General features: G+C 40.8%; 1 protein-coding gene across 1 annotated transcript in view; it reads right to left on the reverse strand.

Moving 5' to 3' along the window:
- The window catches only part of LOC122804254 (cytosolic phospholipase A2 zeta-like), a 1,019,603-nt gene that overhangs the window by 457,444 nt on the left and 548,040 nt on the right, over nt 1-14,119 (reverse strand). Inside the window, exon 15 of the mRNA XM_044074015.1 lies at nt 6,249-6,386. Coding sequence (XP_043929950.1) covers nt 6,249-6,386 — 138 coding nt within the window. The remainder of the gene's footprint in view (nt 1-6,248; nt 6,387-14,119) is intronic.

Genomic DNA, 14,119 nt, shown 5'->3' on the forward strand with positions numbered 1-14,119 from the left:
CACTGCCTTCCCCAGGGCTCTAGGGTGGAAGGATACAAAGAGTTGGTCAGCCTGGCTGATGGACTTGGTTGTATTCAGGTAAAACCTGATTTGTCTATGCACATCCAGGGAGTGCAGTACTCTCTCACTGTCCCCCTGTGGGTTGGAGAAAAAGAGATGTAAGTGTATGGCATGGTTAAGGGACAGGTCATTCACCACCTTGGGCATGAAGGATGGGTTAGATCTAAGGGTAATCCTATCCTTGTGGAAAACTGGAAAGGGAGGAATAGCCATAGTTCTGATACTCGGTTGGCTGAGGTCAGGGCTACTAGCAGTACAGTTTTCCATGTGCAATGTTTTGGAGAAGCTTTATCTGCTGGCTCAAAGGGGGGAGCGTAAGCTTTTCAAGCATGTAGTTAAGATCCCAAGGAGGAGGTGAGGGTTTCCTGGTAGGTCTGAGGTGAAGTACCCCCTTAAGGAAGATCTTAGAAGGAAGCCTGAATGCTAAGGGTGAGCCCAGAAGAAGGCATGCTGAAATTGCAGACAGATGAGCTTTGATGGATGAATAAGACAAGCCAGTCTGCAGTAGCTCACACAGATAAGACAGGACTAAAGGGGGTTTGCTAAAGAGTGGGTCCAGCTGTCTTTTGTGACTCCAAAAAGTGAATCTTTTCCACTTAGAAAGGTAGAATTTTCTTGATTTTGGTTTCCTGGCCTCCTGCAGGACATTGAGCACTTCCTTGTTGTAAAGGTGTCTAAAGGGGATCAGAATCCCATCAGCCACAGGGGGAGGTGTAGGAGCAGCCACTGTGGGTGAATCAGTGACCCCTTGTGTTGTGTGAGAAGGTCCATTCTGGGGGGGGGGGGTAACTTGTGATGATTGCCCTTGGACACCTGTAGAAGTAAGGGAACCAGTGCTGTCTGGGAGAATAGATAGTCACCAACAAGACTTTTGGAGTGTCCTGCTGAATTTTCAATAGGACTTTCTGAATTAGCGGGAAGGGGGGAAGGCATATAGATATTTCCCCTTCCAGGAGATTGAGAAGGCATCTGTTGATAGTGCCTGGGGTTCTGGTGTCCTGGTGCAAAAAACAGGAATTTTCCTGTTGACAGAGGAGGCAAACATGTCTGTTTGAGGTATATCCCACCTGTGGACCAGATCCAAGAAGACATCTCTGTGAAGCATCCATTTGTGGTTGTTTGTGATGATTCTGCTCAGATAATCTGACTGGAAGTTGTGGAGAGAGGGGATGTAGACCTCCTGCAAAGTGATTATTTGTGAGGTAGCAAATTCCCAAACCAGAACGGCTAGTCTGCAGAGCGGGTAAGACTTAGTCCCTCCCTGCCTGTTGAGATACCACAGCACAGTGGTGTTGTCTGTGTAAATCTTCAATGGACCCTGCTGGAGGAAAGGTAGAAATGCCTGGAGGGCCAGAAGAATTGCCCTTCTCTCTCAGGCATTGATGTGTTCCAGTTTGTGAGGATTTGGCCAAAGGCCCTGCACCCTTCGATGGCCCTGAGTTGCTCCCCAGCCCAAGTCTGAGACATCTGTATGCATGACCTGTGTGGGCTGAGGTGGTTGGAGGAGAAGACCTGGGTTGTGATTCACCTGTTCCAACCACCACTGTATTTCCTATTTCAGGCAAGGGAAAGAGGCACCCTGTGCTCCAGAGGATGGGACTATTATGTCCAGACTAATTTCAGATACCATTGTAACTTTCTCATATGCTGTCTTGCTAAAAGTAGCATGGTGGCTGCCATGTAGCCCAACAGTCTGAAGGACTGCCTTGCTGTCAACTCTGTAGAGTGAAGGACCAGAAGCAGATGTTCTGTCAATGCGTTCACTTTGAGGGGTGGTAGATATGCTTCCATGAGGTCTGAGCATAACCTGCACACAAGGAAGACAATGTTTTGGGTTGGCTAGAGATTGGGATTTTTGAAAGTTTAGCTGGAATCCCAGTGACTGTAGAAAGGCTACTACAATGTGGATGTGCAGCTGGAATATCTCTTGTCTGGCAGCCTGGATCAACATGTCATCCAGGTAAGGGACTATCTGTATTCCCTTTCTCCTGCAATAAGCAATCACTGGGGCCAAGCATTTTATGAAGACTCTGGGTGCAGTGGGGAGCCCAAAAGGCAAGGCAGACAGTTGTAAGTGAGAAGAACCAACCAAGTACCTCAGGTATTTCCTGTAAGTTGCTTTTATTGGGATATGGAGATAAGTATCCTTTATGTCTAATGTTGCCATTAATCCATGGGGAATCAGGAGAGGGAACAGGGCTAGAAGGGTCAACATTCTGAAAGTAGGGATCTTTAAGAAAAGGTTGAGGTGGGAGAGGTCTAGTATAGGTCTCCAGGGTCCATCTTTCCTGGGGACCAGGAAGATCCTGGAGTAGAATCCTCTTCCTTTTGCAGCTGAGGGGACTGGTTTGATGGTGCCCTGATCTAGCAAAGTCTGCACTACTGATTGCAAAAGGTGCAACTATTGCATAGGTACTTGTGGGATACCTCTCCTTTTTGGAGGGATGATCCAGGATATGAAGTAACCATTCTGTAGTATGGACAGGACCCACTTGTCTGAGGTGAGGTTGGTCCACACAGATTGGCAGTGAGAGAGGTGAGCTTACACCGGTATAGAAGGAGGGGGTGGAGGAGGCACAGGTGGCAGGTAGTCAGATGCTACCTGCCCTGTCTTGAAAGGGAGGTCTCTACCTAGAAGATGATGATGTTCTAGTTGTAGGTGGCTGTTTCCTTGTGGGCTTCCTAGGCCTTGAAGGAGCAGCAGTGTGAGAGTGCTTCCTAATAAACTGAATTTTAGCAGGATAGTTTCTTGTGAACTTAGGAATGGTAGAAACCAGCAAATGTTTCAGGTCCTGCATTTCTTTGCCTTTTGCTGGAGTGACTTGAAAAGGTCTGCTGCCTTAGAGCCAAACAATGCAGTATTGTCCAAAGGAACATCAATAAGGTTTGCCCTGAAATCATCAGGCAGGGGTTGGAGGCAAAGCCAAGAGTATCTGCGTAAGGCAGATGCTAATGCTGCTGACCTGGATGAGGATTCAGCAGCATCATAACTGCACTTTATGGAGTGTCTGATAACCTGGGAAGAGAGGACCAGAAGAGAGGTCAGTGATGCTTTGGCAAAACAGTCTGGAATATCCGCGAAGAGTTTTGTGGCAGATTCCAAGAGAAATAAGGCATACTTGGCCATGTGAGTTTGGTAATTTGTCACTCTGAAGGACAAGGTAGCAGAAGTAGATCTCTTTTTACCCAGTCATTCCATTGTTTTGCTGTCTTTGTCAGCGCAGAGAATGGTGGTAGTGGGCAGGAGTTTAAAGGCCTTGTCCGTAGAGATGGAGATGGTGGCTGAATCAGCAGGTTGGCACTTAAGCGGAGGGGAGAAAGTCTGTGAAGTATAAGATAGAGATTCCTCTGAGGAATCAGAGAAGTATTCCTCTTCCCTAGTGATAGGATCAGAGGTCTGAGGCCTTGGACTCAGGAGTAGAGGGGATGTGGAACCACTAACATTAGAGGTAAGCCTCAAGGCCATGAAAGCACTAAAAAGGCTTTGACTAAAAGCCTGCCAATCAGGCATGCTTTCAGGAGAGGGGGAGAAATATGTTTTCTTTTTTCCCTTCTTTTAAGGGGCCCAGCAGGCATCTGACACCTGGAATCTGGTGACTTTAAAGGGCTGGAGGGATCAGACAGGCCTTCAGAGAATGCTGGTTCCCGACGCCAGTATAGCCTCAGTGGACATGCTCTAGCCAAAGGGATTTTGCAGCATCCGTGGAGGTACCTACTCTATCTGATGCAGCATATCTGAATCCTTCTACCAGGCCAATGTCGGCCACAGGCTGAGGATCGGATGGAGGAGGCTCAGCAGTAGATGAAGGCTGTAGGGTCTTGGCCTTCTTTTTTGGGTAGTTCTGAAGGAATGTCTGAGGATCCCTCCATCCCTAAAGTAATATGCTTAAGACATTGGTTTTCTAAGTAAAGGTTTAACGCATGCAGCTGGCTACACAGGGTCTTAGGTACAAATGTCTGGCAAATGGGGCAGGCCTTGTGGTTGTGCGACCATCCCAAACAGAAAAGGCACTTATTGTGGGCATCCTTGTGAAGGATCTGGTGGCCGCACTGACACTTACCCTTTCTGGATGACATGGACAAGCAATACAATTTTAAAAGGAGGGACTGAAAAAGTCCCCAATGATGTACTTAGCTTACTTATTTGAATTTGATGTCAGTGGTAGCAGTAGCAACTGTCGTATGACTGGTGGTTGAGAAGTTCTGAGGGCTGGTGTGCACTGATGTCACTTTTATGGCCTTCATTCCTTCAGCCACATCAGACATCAAACACACCTCAGAGAGACTGAAAACTTTTGTTTACTGGCTGTACGTACGTGAGACAAGAGGAGTAAACCCGTATGCAAAATACTGCAACATGGGAATAGAAAGACATCTTCATAGACTACAATATCTTACCCAACAATCCTTTTCAAACAGAGAAAATGGTTCAACAATTCTCAACTACTGCTTAATGCAAAAAAAAAAAGAAGAAACAAAACTAATGCTACTGCCGCCCAAGAACTCACCCAAAATTGATCAACTCCTCAAAATCTGCTCACTCCAAAATACTGCCATAGATACTATCTTCACCAGAAAACTACTAGGACAAATAAATGACAAAAGGCTTATGTGTGGTTGTCATATTCAAGCCACTGTAAAAAAAAATATCAAAAGCTTGGTACTCTGTATAGAGCAAATCCATACCTCTCCAACCTAGCATGCAGAACTACAGCTGTTGCTTACCTACAGCCAAGCCTATTATATGCTGCTCCCATATTCATGCAGTCCAAACCATGCAACTAGTTAAATTATGACAATGCTATAACAAAATAGTGAAATTCACAAAGTATCTCCCCCACCATACTCACCACTGCATTGCCTACCTTAAACTAACTTGGTTAGATCTTCTTAATCGCTTAAGTTTGCCCAAGTAAAAGTTTCCCATAACATCCTCTGCTAACCACAAAATGTCCTGCCAATTAAACTTTAAAAGAATGGTTCACTCCTCCTCAGTCCCTAAGATCTTAGACCACATGCCAAGTGTCTGTCTTGAGGGCTCTCAATTCCCATGGCTCTGTATTATATTCCTGCAGTATAGCGAACCTATGAAATTTACTACCTAGTGAAATCAGGCTAACAACATCCTATTTAAATTTCAGAATTAAATTTGAAAACTCGGCTCCTTAGCACTCCACACTGTAACTGCAATACCCCCTTACTACAAAAAAACCCCCACAAAATCAGTGCCCACCACCCTTATTCTGAAAAACACAAATTTAACTCCCTCTACCCCCACCAAACCACCATAAGTCTCCCCTATTATATTCAGCCTAACTACACTTTTCCATTACTCAACTCATATAGTTCTAGCTCGCCCAGTGAAATCTATCACAATCACACCTAATCTTACCTCTTTCAGTCAGCAAAGCTCACTCTCCCTCTTCCTGATTACCTCCCCTTTTCATGCTGTACATGTAACTAACTACTACAGTTTCCTGGAAATTATATAATTATAATATATAATATAATTATATAATTTCTTAACTTAAGACCTGTTTGAGTATAAAATCTGCTATAGCTGGCATACTGTAATGAATGAAAGTAAATATTTGTACGATACATGTCATACAATACGACTTGTATTACTTTTACTACATTGTTTAATGCATGCCTCTAAATGTTTTTCTTGTAAACTGGAGCTTCCCCCCTGACCACCACTGTACTGAGGTTCTCTGCCACAACCCGGTCAGATTTTCCTGGTAATCAAAGTGAAAATAAAATGTATATTTGTTGTAAAATGCATACTGCATTTTGAGTGCTGCTTTTGTGAGCTTTTCTCTCTGTGCCACTGCTGAAAATGAGTTTCCAACCCAAATGCACTCTCCAGCAAATAAATACAAATAAATAAATAAATACATAAATGCATACATACATACATACGTACATAAATGTGACATTTGCAATTGTAGCACAGTTTGAATCAAAAAGAAAAGGCAAGATCACAAGAGTCCTTTGTGGGTGAGCACAGCTTTGAATAATCTGCATTATTATTTAGATGTAAAATAAATAAATAGAAGAGGTATCACTATATGGTCAGGCACATGCATATTTCTCTCCATTTGCCTGCCAGACTACATATTTACATATTTTTTTATCTATCCTTTCTCTTATATATACATGTATATACAACATTCTCATGTTATTACCTTCCAAAAATGGAATGCGGAACTCTGGGTATCTTTTAATAAGTCGTCCCATAAAGAACCTACTTCCAAAATCCTCAGCTGGTACAAAAGCTCCATATTTTGGAAAACCAACTTCATGAGGAGTACACTCACACCACTCTGGTTAAATAAAAGGAGACATAGTTAAATAACAAAATGGATAAGGCCTAAATAACATGATTTATAGACATAAAAAGAACTAACACAGTCAGCAATCAAGTGTTACATACAGCTGAGCTTTCTAGGTACTAATACTTATCTGTATACATGGATGGCATGATATGTTACTTGTCTTGTGCCTGAGAAGGGACAAAATATCAGCTCACCAAACAAATATATAAATAAAAACAAATATCTAGATGGTAAATTAGGCACAGAACAACACCAAGCCAACGGAGCTCGGTCCCTGCAGCAAGAACAAATAAATGAAATAAAATAAAGCACAAAATCATGCGCAGGGTACCAATGGCAGCTGATACTCGATAGTTCAAAGTGTAAATCAGCAAAAATCCACTTGAAATCCACTGAAAAATAATCCACCAGGAAAAAATCAACAAAAAGAAATAATTTGATGGCAATTTATTTGTACAAGTTAGCGCTTTCACCCGAAGGCTTCTTCAGACTTATAAAGATCTCTATTACAACTGCTGTTAAAATACACAGTGTTGAAACATGATTGGTCAAAGCGTTTAACTTCATTAAAATACACAATTGATTAATCAATCAGGCAACAAATATTTATATATATATATATATATATATATATCTATATATATCCTGAATTGATTCAACACAACAAATGCTAAAAATGTAATATAATATAAAAAATATATATATAAGTCACTGCTTTGAATCTTATTATTATAAAAAATATATAAAAAATATAAAAAACACATAATACTAGTATTCACTGTATGAGAACATGCTAACGTGAATCCAATACAACATTTAGCCTAATGCTCTTGTTGTATCTGCATACAAATAACATTGGTGTGTGACGAATAACAGTATATATAATATATAATGTGTAGTTGACTAATTAAATAAACTAAGTATACTACACAAACTATAAAAATCGTCACATACATATAAATAAAGACGCTAATAGCAGAGATCTCACTTCTTAGGTCTAAAACATCTCTTCTTCCGTAGTACAGGTCTGATTTGTACCCTGTCGTTGAGGCCCGGGGGTTTATCAGCTTTAAATCTTATGATCCATCTCATCTCACATTCCAAGGTGTAATTCACCAAATCGCCCCCTCTCTTGTTCTCTAATACCTCCTGAATGACACAAAACACAAAAGAGTGTTGTTACCCTGATATTTTACTATGATATTTTACTATGTTTAGCCAGGGCATTAAAATCTGAGCCTATCCATGTGTGATATAGGTGTTCCCTAATTCTCTCTTTGAGAGTCCTGTTAGTTTTCCCTATATAAAAGGAAGGACATGCCAAGCACCTAGCTAAATATATCACATTTTTGGTCCAGCAATTGGTCCCTGTACTGAAAGAAAATTCATGACCATTAGTGAGATGTATAAAAGTCATTCTGGTGTCTATACAACTACATTGGTTGCATTTGCCACATGGTGTTGTATTGTGGTCAAAACCATATCGCTTAACTCCATTCATAGACACCTTCCTCTGACATAGCATATTTCTAAGGTTAGGTTTATTTTTGTATACGACCAATGGTTCTGGACCTATAACTTAAGTACATCCCAATGTTTAAACAGAAATCCCTTTATGTGTTCTGCATCTTTAGTGAAGAATAGAGGAGCCCTAACTACTAGTGTTGCTGTTGATGGTGTTAAAGTACCCATTCCGCAATCATCCGAAAAATACGGTCTGGCTCTTGTGGATCTAAGTCCATGCATTTCTATAGTCATCTTATCAAATGCATCCTCATTGTAACCTCTCCTAAGAAACATTGTCTTCAGCCTAGCTAATTCCTCTGTATAACCGTTATCACTAGGGTTCAACCTGGACGCCCTCATAATTTGTCCTTTCATGACATTGTTGAACACATACCTGGGGTGCATACTGTGCCTGTGTAGTAGGGCATTCCTATAACATAATTTTTGATGTATCGATGTATTCAAAAGACCACAGGGAAGTCTTACAATACTCACATCTAGGTATGAGATAACATCCCTGGAGTAATTCAATGTAAACTTTAAAAAACTCGTAGAGTTATTGATCTCCTCAGCAAACACCATCATCACCTAGCCAAATTAAAAAGAGGTCGTCCACAAACCTCTTATAGAATCCCACTTTCTCATCAAAATAATCCAAAGTGAAGAGAAAATTCTCTTCCAATTTGCCACTGCTACCATTAAAAAATAAAAATATAAATGGGTGCTACAGGAGTAAGGGTGGTTGGGGCTGCAAATACTCGCTCCACCAATAATTACCATTAAGTCTTGCATTATATAAGACAGGAAACTATAGGTAGGAATAATTCACTATATTTCTAGGAAATTATATAACTGTGACAATTGCAATGACCAGAAAAACGGGAAAGGAAATAGGCCACTGGTCTACCAAAAAATTATATAACAATGACAGTGGAAATTAGGGTGCTGAGAATTCTGACAATGAAAATGAATGTTTCTGTTACGGCACTCAGTGACACTAGGCAAGTGATATGTTTTAGCAGGCTGCTGAACATTAACTAAGTATATATCCAATCAGTCAGAGACTGTGGAAGGGGTCAACTACTCATGTCTGTTAAGATTGTTTTAGTAAAAGTGTCAGAAAATGACATGTATGGAAGTATTTTATTCAACTGCATGATAAAAAACTGATTATGATGAATGTGACTGCCTGACTTGTACATTACCATGCAAGTTCCAGTTTCACAAACTGAATATACACAGTTATTGGGTCTGTTTATGAGTAAATTGATTGGCAGATGGGTATTCTTTGATGGGAGTATGCATTCCTTCAGATATCTGTCCAGCTTTGTTATTCTTTCCACACATAACAGTTATGTACAAGCATAAGTATGAATAAGCAGACTGGAAATGAATGATTAAAGTATAATTTTTCAGGAGTATCTATACTCGTGAAGAATTTTTTATGACAATTTTCACAACTGTTTATATTTTTTGTGATACTATAAAATATTAAAAAATCTAACGATTCAGCTAAAATATCATATGTTTAACTGCTGTGTGTTCTGACTGCTGAATTTATGTTTACTGCATAATTTAGAAATACTTTTTAATGCCCACAGATTCCACACTGTAGTTGCAGTTGCCCTCCCTTCTCCTTTACCAGTTCTAAGCTCATGTGAAATAATCTGCTGATCCATATCCTGCCACATCTCTGGAACCTGGTTCTAGTGCCCTAACACCTTTTCTATAAAATAAGTTCCTTTCTTAATTAAGCTTGAATCTTCCATTTTTGAGAAGGAGCCTATGCCCTTGCCTATCTTTATATGTAAGTCTACCTCACTCTTGGAAGGGTGGTAAAATCTTAATAATGCCCTTTCACTTTGGTCTATCATGTGATATGTGCAATCTGAGTGATTTCACGTTTTCTACTTTCTGAAGCTCACATCTCTGGACCAACTTAGTGGCCTTTCTGCCTCTATATAGACTACAAGTCTGTAAGGTATTCAGAATTGTACTTAAAATTCCAGAGTTAGCATTACCAGGGCTTTATACAGAGGAAGAATGAAATCTGATTTGCTTCAGTCCACATATAAGGCATTACCTTACTTGTATTTTCTACAGTCCATTCACGATATATTGTTTGACTGAGCTTTGTTGTGACCATTATCGCCATGTCTTTTCTTTCACATACAGCAGAAATAACGTCTCTTAGTGTCATAAAATGTGGTAAAAGGGATATAAAATGTGACTACAAAATAAATGGCCAAAGCACAAAAACAGACAATGAGGACTTTGGGACTATAGTGTATAGCAAATTGAAGGTTGTGCATCAGGGCTGGTAACCCAGTACGTAAAAATCCACTACCAATCATTAGCGGACCGGAGTTCCGCTGTGGCGACCCCTAACCGGGAAAAGCCGAAAGACACAAACAAACAAACACTACATCCACCACTGTCAAAAGGATATGTTTAGTAGACTAACTGATACTAAAGAATACATCTAGACAGTCTAAAGAAAATCATTAGTTCTTTATACACTTCATTAATTCACTTCAGTCAGTGACCATAAGTCTGCTTTCTGCAATGTAAAAGTCACTCAAAATAGGCAGAAGTACACAAACAGAAAGAATCATTAGGATGAAAAATAGGAGCTACTCTGAAAGGCTGGAAGAGTTGCCATTACACTCTCTCTTAAATGCTTCTTTGATGTTACCTTTGCTTGATTGTAAAGCTATGTGTCAATGGGTTGTGTCTGAAAATCTGTACTTAGAACATCCCCCATTGTGAACTGACACTGACTCAGGAAGCCTACTGTTGAAAATAAAGACTAACAATAAATAAAACAGGATAAGTACTCAAACTAGTTTCTCCAAATCTTGTGAAACATGCTTCCTCTTAAAATCGATCGACTTTTTTGATAATGGTGTTCAAAAATAATTTTGGTGTTTGCATCAGAACCAGAATATGTAAATGAGTCGAGCTTTTCAGAAGCCATTTGGTTGCAATCCTGAATCAATAAACCAACACTGCATTTTCTTTCTTCTGTAGAAACAGATGGAAATATTTAGTTCATTTGCCTGCTCCTGGCTTTCTAATATCACTTCCCATCATAACTCTCAACTGTCCAGATTTTTGCAGAATGTCTAGATTTTTGCCTCTTATTTTTTTACTTTTCTTCATAAAATTTGTGGTTTTCGGGCAAATCACTGGGATGATCTGAGGAATGAAGTTACTAAATAATGACATACATTTGAGTTTCAGATTTCAAATCCTTCAGAAAATGTATGGTAACACAAAACCTATTACTCTAGCAACTTTCTAAGTTTATAAGGGCAATATTTAAAATCTGTCCCTATTTTTGGGCCTTTGTCCACCATTTTCTCAGGCTTTGTCCAGATTTCTTGCATTAAGAGTTTGAGAGGTGTGCTTCCCATTTACTTCTGGTAGACCCTCTTTGGGCTAACTTCTGCACCTCAGTATAGCTATAAAACTTGAATGCTCCCGTCACTCCATTCCTCCAGAGAACTTATTTTTTAAGTCAGTCTTACATTTCCGTGTAAAGTACAGTTGTGTACACTTACCATAAATGTAGATGTTCCAGTGTATTCACTGTTGCAGTCCTCAGTTGTGGGTTACCCTTGCTGTGGTAGCCCTCGGTCGGCCTGAATACCAGAGTCAATGTCTTTCTGCGTCAGCTGCTGTCGCTTGTTGGCTAATGTCAGGTTGTCAGTGCTATAAAGGAAGGCAGCCGACACTATTACATCAGTTTTTCTTACCCTAACCAGTCAGAGGCCCAAGTAGATATGGTAAAGTGGTCCTGGTGGCTGAAAGCCACCATTAGAAACTTATGTCTCCCTAAAGAAAGACGATATAAGGAGGAAGGAGGGTGGAAAACCAGAATTGCAACAGTGAATGTACTCAAACATCTACATTTATGGTAAGTGTACACAACTGTACTACGTTCTTTGTGTTTCATTGTTGCAGTCATCACCTGTGGGAGGATTCCCAAAGCTGAGGAGAGGGGTGGTAGGATTATTAAGAGACCTAGGACTGGGTCAGCATGCCCTGCAGAACTGCAGAGGCAAACCTTGCTCTAGCCTTAGAAAATAGAGGTAGGTGGTAATGCTTGGTAAAGGTATGGACAGAAGTCCAAGTGGTAGCTTCCAGGATGTCCCTGGTGGGAACTCCTCTGAGGAATGCTGTGGAAGTGGAGGCTGCCCTACTGGAATGGGTTTGAATAGACTTGGGGGGAGTTCCCATGCAGCCTGTAGCAGAAATGGATACAGTGTGATATCCATTTGGAAATGGTTTGTTTGGAAATGGGCTTCTCCTCTGCTCCTGAGGCAAAGCTGACAAGTACTTGGTCTGTTTTCCTGAAGGGTTTGTATGGTCCACATACTATCTGAGCTGTGTGTGTACGTCTAGTGAGTGCAGAAGTCTTTCCTCTTGTTTTGAGGGTTAGAAAAGAAGATGAGTAAATGTATGGCCTGATTGAGAGTTACATTAGATATCACCTTGGGCATAAATGAGGGATTAGTCCTCAGGGAGACCCTGTCTGCATGGAAGATGATAAAGGGCTCAATGGCCATCAGTGCCTGAAGTTCTGAAACCCTTCTGGCTGAGGTGATAGCTAGGAGAAAAGGAGTCTTCCAAGAGAGGTATCTTAGTTCTGCTGAAGCAGCAGGTTCAAAGGCTGGTATAGTTAGTTTTTCCAAAACATAATTCAGGTCCCAGGCTGGAGTGGGTGGCCTTCTGGGAGGTCTGATATTAGAAGTACCTCTGAGAAATTGTTTAATCAAAGGATGGGAGAACAGGGGCTGTTCTGTATCAAAATGAGCTGAAATGGCTGAGGTGTGGATTTTAATAGAGGAGAGGCCACTATTAAGTAGCTCCTCTAGGTAGTCCAGGATAAGAAGGATGGAAGGTTGTGAGGTATTGCCCCCTCTGGACTGTCTCCAGGAGCAGAATCTTTTCCATTTTCCTGCATATGATTTTCTGGTGCTGGGCCTTCTAGCCTCTGCGATAATGTCTGGGACTTGTTTGCTTAACAGGGGCCATTTGTTTGCCTTTAGAGTATTACCATGCTGATAGTTTGAGAGTCTGCAAGTCTGGGTGCAGCATATCCCACCCTCACTTGAGTTTAGAGGTCTGGGATCAGGGCAAGCTGCCTGGGAGACTGTCAGGTCAGGCTGTGCAGTAATGGGTATCAATGTTGTCTGGGCCAATCTGGAGTAATGAGGATGGCCTTTGGTCAGTACCTTGGGAATAAGAGGCGAGGTGGGAATGCGTACACAAAGAGGGTGTTCCAGTGGATGGTCAAGGCATTCACCTTCCACGCAGGGGTGTAGCTAGGATTTTCAAATTTGTACTGACAGCTCTCAAATTGCTACCCCCCTCCCCAGCCAAGCTACGGTCATTCTCGTAATTCACGGTTTGCTCTTTTAGTGTCGATGAAGAGGCATTCGCTGTAATGCCTCTTCAGTAATATAATATAAATTCACTCAAACTCGGTTCCTTGAATTGAAAATTAACCTGAAATGTCAGTTCTTTGAAAAATGCAGCATGGTAGTTGGGGTAGAGACTTTATGCTTTTGTTTTCTGTAACTAAGGTACAGGTTTTGAGCTTGAGTAAATTACTAACCACCTGCTACCACTAACTAGGATGTTTCATTCACACACACCCCTACCTACCTCTTAGTGCAAGAAATATGGACAAAGCCTAAAATAAACAGGGACAGATATTAAATAATGTTCTCGTGAACTTAGAAAGTTGCTAGAATAACAGGATTTGTGCTAGTATGAATTTTTCTAAAGGACATGAAGTCTGAAGCTCAAATGTCTGTCATTATTTAGCAACTTCAGCCTTCAATGATTTTCTAGAAAATCACAAAATTTATGAGGAACAGACAAAAATATGGGGCAAAAATCAGGACATTCTGCAAAATGTGGACAGTTGAGAGGTATGCTACCTACCACACACACACACACACACACACACACACACACACACAGCCTCTCAACCTCTTACAGCAACAAACTCATAAATAAAACTGAGGCAAAGGCCCAAAAATAAGGACATTTTTTTAAATATGGCTCTTATAAACTTAGAAAGATAATAGAATAGTAGTAGGTCTTGCATCAGTACGAATTTTCTGAAAGGTATGAAATCTGAAACTGAAATGTCTGCATTATTTTCTAACTTCAGTCTTTAACAATTTGCCACTAATTTGCCA

The sequence above is a fragment of the Protopterus annectens genome, chromosome 6.part0 (genome assembly GCF_019279795.1).
Source record: "Protopterus annectens isolate FY-2018-M chromosome 6.part0, PAN1.0, whole genome shotgun sequence".
In the NCBI taxonomy this organism is placed as follows: domain Eukaryota; kingdom Metazoa; phylum Chordata; order Ceratodontiformes; family Protopteridae; genus Protopterus; species Protopterus annectens.